We start from the raw sequence: 10563 nt of genomic DNA, 5'->3' as shown, positions 1-10563 counted from the left end.
CGTCAGACTAAACCGCATCTTTTTTCATTGGTTCTTGCTGCCAATGGCTGGAACATGATATTGTGGTGACTCATCTCATGGACATTAGGCACAGAAAACAATGTACTAAACATGAGAAGACTTTAGTGTTGCGATCTCAAGGCATAGCAGACAACATGTGGGAGATGCAATGGCATGATTCTTCATGTCTACCAATCAGATGCTACGGCACAGCTGTACACATCTTCTGTATAAATAGGCGGGAGCGGAACGGTAGATACATCAAACAAGAATCTCTTATTTTCTGCTTCTCCTCCTCTCATCCACCACAAGACAGCGATAAGCTTGAAGCTCAGATATGGCTTTCCACCAAAGATCGATAAGTTTGCCTCCTAGGCCTCACGTCAGTGAGACCGAAGTCGAGCAAGAGCTCCACTGCCTAGAAGCAAGCATCTCTTCCTCCAATTCCATCAGCGCGATGTGCGATGGTCTCAGGAGTCTTGCAAGCATCTACGATGGTCTTGAAGCGATTATTTGCCTACCAAGCAACCAAGCTTGCTCCTCCCTGCAGAGGAACATGTTGGATGGAGAGATGGAATGCTCCATTGAGCTGTTAGATCACTGTAGCACCATGCAAGAGACCTTCGCCGAGATGATGGTCATCATCCAAGAGCTCCAACTGGCTCTAAGAAAAGTAGATGATGCAGCTGCTCAAGCCAAGATCCAGTCTTTTATTCGCTTGGGGAAAAAGGCCAGGAAACATTTCAAGAAGTCTGCCAAGAAGCCTGCATTTGACAAGATGGTCATGCTCTTGACCAAGGCAAGAGAGATCTGCATCTCTCTGTTGGAGTCCACACTCCATCTCTTGTTGAAGCAAATGGAAATGCCAAAGCAGTCTCTTGTCTGCAAGGCATTTTACAAGAAGAAGGCAATTGTCTGCAAGGAGGAGCAATTGCAGGAGTTAGAGTGCAGTATCGAAGATCTTCAGAATGGAGCAGGAGATCTGTTCAGGAAATTAGTCCAGAACAGAGTATCTCTTTTAAACATTCTTAGCTCATAGATACTCCACATCACCCTACTCCCTGTGATTGGCATCTGCCTTTTTGAGGATGAGCCGATCTTGATACAGTTTTGCCATATCTATATAGAGTACAAATTAATGTACTGAAATTATAGAAACAAAGACCAAAGTTTTGATCCATCTCAGATTTTGCGATATTGATAAAATCTCTTGGGGCTTTTTGATGAATATATGCATGACAAGAGAAAATGTGTATGATGTGAATTCATCATGTATTTGCTAGGTTTGTGTCACTGGTTTGATTTTTGTGGTAAATGATAACAGCAAGATGATTTTAGACCTTAAGATTCAATTTTTTTAGCTGCACAAGATTCTTGATTAGCACACAATCTTTATTTTGTAGATCTCACTAATCATGCATAGGACACGCCAGGTCGAAGCCACATGGTTGATGGTTGCGTCACACCTAGCCAGATTCCCTTCATAGTTGCAAATGTTGTCCATGATAAGCTCAGTTATTATTTTGGTATGTATCTACCTTGTTATTCTTATTCATATGATAAGTTTGCATTGCTGATAAAATCATAGCTAATTGTGATGGATAGATTAACTGAAAAAATGAAATAAAAAATGTTCTTGATAATAAAATAATCCATATTCAGATATGAAAAAAAATCGTATGCTGGTTTCTTCTGCATGATGTTATTTGGTATTTAACGGGAGATGATTATTGGATTGAGCATCATGGATTTATGCGATACCATACGGATGACCCCGGCCTCTGCACCTGGGAGATGCATGCAGTCATTTTATTAATTATTCACACGGACCTTACAAGCTAATACATCAATATGTCTGAACCCGCCATCCTGGTGACATTTGTCGCAACTCCTATCCAATTGATGAAGGGATGCAGTAAGCCTGAGCCGAATACCCAGACCTTTCACCAAAGCCTAACATCTAAAACCGAAGGCCTGAACGAAGCCACACACTAGGTGTGGGGCACAAACAGGTCTGACGCACTCTCATGGGTCGTCACCACTATCTTCCACCGGTCTATCTTAAGAGCAGGTATTGACGCATCGTCCTTGCCAGTCCTGCCGCCACGGCGCCAAACAACGCCACCACCCCGCGCTCGTTCATCCAGACACTTCTGTCGTCGAGATCCAGCTGCCTCATGCCGACAGTACTCATTGTCTTCATGCTGTAGATGACATGTCGCTCCACCTGCGAACCTCCGCACCACCGCCACCAGCCCTTGCCACCCTGATCCGATCGCGAGAACAACCTTCTCCCGAACACCCAAGCCTCCCCAGACGACGCCTTCATGAAGGGTACGACGAGCAAGGCATCGCCGCCGCCCAAGCACGCGGGTTTTGGACTTTCGTCCGGGTGGGGGGGGGGGGGGGAGGGGGGTCAGGAGTCGGAATCAACCACATGGCACCACACACCATCCTCTCCTAGCCAAATGGCACCCCAATGGAGGTAACGACACCGAGTGCTGCCGCCGCCGCATCCGCAAGGGATAACGGGAATTAACCTTGGGTCGGAGAAGAGGTGGTGGGCAGAAGGGATCTCGTTGGTGCCTCCAAGGAGGGGAGCAGCGCCCGCGGGCGATGTCACCGACATGGATGGCCAAGCCACCAAAGGATTTCTCCCGAACCCAACTCACACCACCGTGCCCAGCCACCATCAGGCCGGTGATACATGATCACCGGCGCGAGATCCGGCGGGAAGTGGACAAGACGGGAAACTTCAGATCCGACACTAGGAGAACCGTCGGAGCAGACCGCCGGCCATGTATCGCGCCTGCCGTCGCTGCCGAGGACACCGACCCTCTCCCATGAGCACCGCCAGACGCAAAGATGACGTCGGCTTTCCAAGCAGGGCCGCTGCCCTGGAGCCCCATTCCCTTTGCTGAGACCGGAGAGACGAAATCCCCGCCGCCACCTTCACCGGCGGCGCACGGGCTTGCCCGGCAGCCTCCTCTGGTGGCGGCAAGGAAGATGAGGGGCCTAGAAGTGGAGGCACGGGGGTAACCCTAGTCACCTCCCGTGTCGCCCGAGAGAACGACCTAACAACAATAAAATCTCTACTGTAAAATGGAAATAGTTTGCCTCTTCAAGGCATGGTACTATACTTTTGTTTGTTTCTTCACCCCTCTTACTTTGTATAAGAACGCCACTAAAATTCATTACAACCATATACACTAAAAAAAACTCATGTAGCTAAGAATTTGTGAGAAAATTTACCAACATATTTGTCAAAAAACCTTAGAACCATGCCTCTTCAACTATAATCTTGTCACTCAGTGGCGACGATAATATACACACACTTAATATCAATTCACAGAAAATTTAAGCAGTTTTGGGCCACAAAGAGGTTTGTGCACTTGAACACCTCTACATTTGTTAGCATTACTAGATGAATTGCAAGCATGCAACTGAAGCATGCCACCGATGTTATGAAGAGTCAAGAGTGTAAGGTTGGCCCTGATAACGGCTGGTAGCAGAACCAGATAGCACAACGCTGGAACATGCGGATGAAGTCAATGACTCCTTGCACCAGCAAGACGAAACCACACGTCGACACCCTCGTGCAGATGAGTTTGCCACTAATAACTAAGACACGGCTGCAGCATGCCAGCCGCAAAGCACTAGTAGAAAAGAGGGCTTTGGTTCAGGCCGGGTCAGCCCATTAGTCCCGGTTCAGTCCAGAACCGGGACCAATGGGGCACTGGTCCCCGTTCGTGAGGCCAGGGGCCTGCCGGGCCTCGTGGGGGCATTGGTCCCGGTTCGTATGGCCCCTTTGGTCCCGGTTGGTGGGACGAACCGGGACCAATGGGCCTCGCTCCTGGCCCACCACCATTGGTCCCGGTTGGTGGCTTGAACCGGGACCACAGGCTGCCCTTTAGTCCCGGTTCATGCCACTAACCGGGACCAATGAGGTGCCTATATATACCCCTCGCCCGCGAGCAGAGCACTCCAGTGCTCTGTTTTTCTTTGGCCGGCGAGGGGAGGGCTTTGTGGTGCTCTAGCTCACCTCCGATGCACATGAGGTGTTCGATGAAATGCCCCAGCTACAGTAGTTAAGCTTTCTCCTCTCGAAGCTCGATCTCAAAGCTCCATTTTCCTCGAGATTTGTCTAGGTTTAGCGGCCCGTCACGTCCCATTCCCGTCTTCACCGCCGTCGATCGCCCGCGCCGATCTCGTCGCCGGCACCACCATGGTGAGCCTCTTGTTCTTATCTTCTTTCTGAAAGAAAAAAAAATTCTTACTTTAGATAGATACTTGTCTAATTTTCTTAGTATTGTATTGCTTGTTATTATATAGTGCGATGGTTTTGGTATCCGCCCCCGTCAGCCCTCGTCCTGTCTATGATTCGGATGTGGTATATATTATCTTTATAACTATTGGTTCATTTATTGTTTATGAAAATTATGCCGACCAACGTGACATAGATTTTACTTATCTAGGAGGTATGTGAACCGGAAATTCCAACCGACCCTATTGTCGAGAGGTTAAATTTAGTTGAAGAAGAAAACAATTTCTTGAAGGAAAAAATAAAAAAAATTGAGGAGGAGAAGATGATATTGGAGTTGCATGTTGCGGATGTCGTCGATGATCGCAAGATCAAGATGGATGCAATGCGCTTGAAGATTAAAAAGATTAGAAAATATGCCATTCATACCGAGGCTTGGTATCATTATGCCGTTGGATCAATTGTTACCTTGGTTGCGATTATGATCACATTTGTTTTTGCATTGAAATGTTTTACATAGTTTCAATGTATGGTTTAATTAATTAGATGCTCTGGAGAGCTATATGTTGTTAGATGAGAACTAAGCATGTACTTTGGTTTTATGTGATGATGAACTTCTATTAATTTGGTCACTTAATTATCTATTCATGATGTTCTGTAATGGTTTTTGACACATTTAATTATATATAATGCACGCAGATGAACCGGCAATGGATGTACGGTGACAGACACACCTCCGAGTACATTAAGGGCGTGCATGATTTTCTCGAAGTGGCTGAGGCAAACAAGCAGAATGGTTTTATGTGTTGTCCATGCCCTACATGTGGGAATACGAAGTCTTATTCTGACCGGAAAATCCTTCACACCCACCTGCTTTACAAGGGTTTCATGCCACACTATAATGTTTGGACGAGGCATGGAGAAATAGGGGTTATGATGGAAGACGGCGAAGAAGAAGAGGACGATGACAACTATGTGCCCCCTGAATACGGTGATGCTGCAACGGGGGAAGCTGCTGAAGATCAAGAGGAACCAGACGATGTGCCCAATGATGCTGCAACGGGGGAAGCTACTGAAGATCAAGAGGAACCAGTGCCCGGTGATGATGATCTCCGCCGGGTCATTGTCGATGCAAGGACGCAATGCGAAAGTCAAAAGGAGAAGCTGAAGTTCGATCGCATGTTAGAGGATCACAAAAAAGGGTTGTACCCCAATTGCGAAGATGGCAACACAAAGCTCGGTACCGTACTGGAATTGCTGCAGTGGAAGGCAGAGAATGGTGTGCCTGACAAAGGATTTGAGAAGCTATTGAAAATATTGAAGAAGAAGCTTCCAAAGGATAACGAATTGCCCGACAGTACATACGCAGCAAAGAAGGTCGTATGCCCTCTAGGATTGGAGATGCAGAAGATACATGCATGCCCTAATGACTGCATCCTCTACCGCGGTGCGTACAAGGATCTGAACGCATGCCCGGTATGCGGTGCATTGCGGTATAAGATCAGACGAGATGACCCTGGTGATGTTGACGGCGAGCCCCCCAGGAAGAGGGTTCCTGCGAAGGTGATGTGGTATGCTCCTATAATACCACGGCTGAAACGTCTGTTCAGAAACGAAGAGCATGCCAAGTTGATGCGATGGCACAGTGAGGACTGTAAAAAGACGGGAAGTTGAGAGCACCCGCTGACGGGTCGAAGTGCAGAAAAATCGAGAGAAGGTACTGGGCTGAGTTTGCAGGTGACCCAAGAAACGTATGGTTTGGTTTAAGCGCGGATGGCATTAATCCTTTCGTGGAGCAGAGCAGCAATCGCAGCACCTGGCCCGTGACTCTATGTATGTATAACCTCCCTCCTTGGATGTGCATGAAGCGGAAGTTCATTATGATGCCAGTTCTCATCCAAGGCCCTAAGAAACCCGGCAACGACATTGATGTGTACCTAAGGCCATTAGTTGAAGAACTTTTACAGCTGCGGAATAGAAACGGTGTACGTACGTGGGATGAGCACAAACAGGAGGAATTTAATCTGCACCCGTTGCTGTTTGTAACCATCAACGATTGGCCCGCTCTCAGTAACCTTTCAGGACAGACAAACAAGGGATACCACGCATGCACGCACTGTTTAGATGACACTGAAAGTATATACCTGGACAAATGCAGGAAGAATGTGTACCTGGGCCATCGTCGATTTCTTCCGACCAATCATCAATGTCGAAAGAAAGGCAAGCATTTCAAAGGCGAGGCAGATCACCGGAAGAAGCCCGCCATGCGTACCGGTGATCACGTACTTGCTATGGTCAATGATTTACACGTAATCTTTGGAAAGGGTCCTGGCGGACTAGCTGTTCCGAATGACGCTGAGGGACACGCACCCATGTGGAAGAAGAAATCTATATTTTGGGACCTACCCTACTGGAAATACCTAGAGGTCCGCTCTTCAATCGACGTGATGCACGTGACGAAGAACCTTTGCATGAACCTGCTAGGCTTCTTGGGCGTGTATGGGAAGACAAAAGATACACCTGAGGCACGGGAGGACCTGCAACGTTTGCACGAAAAAGACGGCATGCCTCCGAAGCAGTATGAAGGTCTTGCCAGCTACGCTCTTACGAAAGAAGAGAAAGAAATCTTCTTTGAATGCCTGCTCAGTATGAAGGTCCCGACTGGCTTCTCGTCGAATATAAAGGGAAGAATAAATATGCCAGAGAAAAAGTTCCAGAACCTAAAGTCTCATGACTGCCACGTGATTATGACGCAACTGCTTCCGGTTGCATTGAGGGGGGCTTCTACCGGAAAACGTCCGATTAGCCATTGTGAAGCTATGTGCATTCCTCAATGCAATCTCTCAGAAGGTGATCGATCCAGAAATCATACCAAGGCTAAGGAGTGATGTGGCGCAATGTCTTGTCAGTTTCGAGCTGGTGTTCCCACCATCCTTCTTCAATATCATGACGCACGTCCTAGTTCATCTAGTCGACGAGATTGTCATTCTGGGGCCCGTATTTCCACACAATATGTTCCCCTTTGAGAGGTTCATGGGAGTCCTAAAGAAATATGTCCGTAACCGCGCTAGGCCAGAAGGAAGCATCTCCATGGGCCATCAAACAGAGGATGTCATTGAGTTTTGTGTTGACTTCATTCCTGGCCTGAAGAAGATAGGTCTCCCTAAATCGCGGTATGAGGGGAGACTGACTGGAAAAGGCACGCTAGGAGCGGACTCAATAATATGCAGGGACGGGCATTCTTGGTCTCAAGCACACTACACAGTTCTACAGAACTCTACCTTGGTGACCCCGTATGTCGATGAACACAAGAACAGTCTGCGCTCCAAACACCCGGAGCAGTGTGACGACTGGATTACATGTGAACACATCAGGACTTTCAGCAGTTGGTTGGAAACACGTCTCAGAGGTGACACCACTGTTTGTGATGACTTGTACTCGTTGTCCAGGGGACCATCTTCGACTGTATTGACTTACAAAGGATACGAGATAAATGGGAATACATTTTACACGATCGCCCAAGATCAAAAGAGCACCAACCAAAACAGCGGTGTCCGCTTTGATGCAGCAACCGAGAGGGGAAAGGACACATATTATGGTTACATAATGGACATATGGGAACTTGACTACGGACATGATTTTAAGGTCCCTTTGTTTAAGTGCAAATGGGTCAATCTGTCAGGAGGCGGCGTACAGGTAGACCCACAGTACGGAATGACAACAGTGGATGTGAACAATCTTGGGTACACTGACGAACCGTTCGTCCTAGCCAATGATGTGGCACAGGTTATCTATGTGAAGGACATGTCTACCAGACCGAGAAAAAGAAAAGATAAGGAAGCGAATACATCATACGATGAGCCAAAGCGCCACATAGTTCTTTCAGGAAAAAGGGACATTGTGGGAGTGGAGGGCAAGACAGACATGTCTGAAGATTATGAAAAGTTTCATGAAATTCCTCCCTTCAAAGTCAAGGCTGACCCAAGCATCCTGATAAACGATGAAGATTATCCATGGTTACGGCACAATAAGCAAATGACACAAGCGAAGAAAAAGTGAAGACTTTCTCCCGCAACTATTATGATGATACCATGCCAACTTTGTAACAGACGAGTATGATACCATTGTCCGTTTTGTACACGAAGTGCATCCAGTTTTTGCCGTAACCCTCTCAACTTTCTTGCACATGCTATGTGGATGAAATGATGATACCATGCCAACTTTCATCCTTTTCAGAGTTCATTTGAAATGCTTTTCAATTTTAAGGTCTTATACCTGAAAATAATCAGTAAAGGCATGAAAAATGGTGCATGAAAAATAACAAATAAAATAAATAAATAATTAGAAACAAAATAATATAAACTTTAAAAATATATATAAGTAGAAACAAAATAAAATAAAATTTAATAACATAAATAAAATTTATGAAACTAAAATTATCAAAGTATTTTCTGTTCAAAACATTATAAGCAACCTCTAGTATTATTGAAACTAAAATTATATAAAATTGATGCAACTAAAATTATCGAAGTATTTTCTGTTCAAAATCATTTAAAGAAAAAATAATTTTCATAAAGAACTTTTTTTGTTGGAAACTTTAATAGCAAAAAGAATTATCATAAATTAAAAAAATAAGTAATTAGAAACAAAATAAAATAAAATAAATAAGTTTTTTGTTAAAGTAGAAACAAAACAAAATAAATAAAGAAAAAAAGAAAACAAAAAAACAAGCAAAAAATAAAAATTATGCCACCTACTGGGCCACCACGGCCTGAATACGACTAGAAACCCATCCATGGGCCAGGATTCAGGCCCGCAGAAGGCCCAGTAGGCCCACAGGCATGTACAGAGAGGTTAGGCCCGTAAGCCTGCTTTAGAGAGGAGCTCGACAGCTCAGGCGCACCGCACCTTATAAACAGGTGCGGCTCTCTCTCAGCTAGCGAGGTGGGACTAAACTCCCACCACCACGCTGCTGTGCAAGGCTTTCCGTCCCGGTTGGTGGCACCAACCGGGACTAAAGGGTGCCTTTGGTACCGGTTGGTGGCACCAACCGGGACCAATGCCCCCCCTTTAGTCCCGGTTGGTGCCACCAACCGGGACCAAAGGCCGCTGCTTCCCGCCCTTTGGGCTGCTGAAAAGAGGCCTTTGGTCCCGGTTGGTGGCACCAACCGGTACCAATGCTCTTTGTATATAAGCTGGACTTGTGAAATTTCACAACTTCACCGTCCGTTCGTGCCCGACGCCCCAGCGCTGTTCCTCGTCGCCGTCGCCGTCATCGCCCTGCCTCCGACGCCGTCGCCGCGCCGCCCCTGCCTCCGACGCCGTCGCCGCGCCGCCCGGCCTCCGACGCCGTCGCCGCACCGCCCCTGCCTCCGACTCCGTCGCTTTGCCGCCCCTGTCCCCGACCACGCCGTCGCCGCGCCGGCCCCTGCCCCGCGCCCGAGCCCCTTCCCACGGCCTGCCCCCGCGCGCCGACGCCCTCGCCTCCCCCGCCGTCGCCATCGCCAGACGCCCCCGCTGTGAGCCGCCGCGCCGGTCCGGCTCTGTTTTTATTTTGTATTAGATTAATTTTTTGTTCATATATATAAAATGTATATTTGTATGTATGTGGCTATATGTAAGTTCAGAGCAATTTTTTATTAGAATTTCTTATTAGATTTATTACATTAATTTTTTTGTTCACAACATGTTTTTGTTCATATATGTATTTTTTTGTCCATATGTGTATTAATGTTTTTGTTGTATATATGTAATTTTTTTCAATGTATATATGTATGTGGTAGCTATATATGCATGACGAGGGGGGTGGGAGTCGATATACCCCCTCCCCGATAATTTCAACATGAGGGGAGGTCGGTACCCCCTCCCCGACAACATTTTATCGGGAACTCCATTCCAAAATAACTTCGACATGATGTGCGGTCGATATATATACCCCCTCTCGACCGTGATAACTTATACCACGGGAGCACCCCCGGCCCTCTCGCTCGACCAAAACACTCGAGGACACCCAAACCGTAGAAAAAAGCTAGGTCTACGTTTGCACTAATATATCCACGCCCCTACCCTTGAAGCGTTGCCGAGGCCACCCCAAACCCGGAATAAGCTAGGTCTACGTTTGCACTAATATATCCACCTGCTGTCATGTTTGTGTAATAATTGCCATGTTGTAATATTTGCAGAAACAATGGAGCACGGACGAGACGAGGAAGCAGAAGAGGTGTTGGGGGACATAATCTTAGCCGGAGGTGATGTCTTGTCATATCTTAACGACAATAATGGTCTGGAAGAACAGGGTGAAG

The 10563-nt window shown here is 46.8% G+C and overlaps 1 protein-coding gene across 1 annotated transcript; it reads left to right on the top strand.

Annotated features, from left to right (window-relative positions):
* Positions 1-337: 337 nt before the first annotated feature.
* Positions 338-1039, top strand: LOC109740754 (uncharacterized). Its single transcript, XM_020299806.1, has one exon. The coding sequence runs from the start codon at positions 338-340 to the stop codon at positions 1037-1039; it is 702 nt and encodes a 233-aa protein (XP_020155395.1).
* The last annotated feature ends 9524 nt before the right edge of the window (positions 1040-10563 follow it).

The sequence above is a fragment of the Aegilops tauschii genome, chromosome 3, assembly GCF_002575655.3.
Source record: "Aegilops tauschii subsp. strangulata cultivar AL8/78 chromosome 3, Aet v6.0, whole genome shotgun sequence".
Taxonomy (NCBI): domain Eukaryota; kingdom Viridiplantae; phylum Streptophyta; class Magnoliopsida; order Poales; family Poaceae; genus Aegilops; species Aegilops tauschii.
This window is presented reverse-complemented; position numbering and strand designations above follow the sequence as displayed.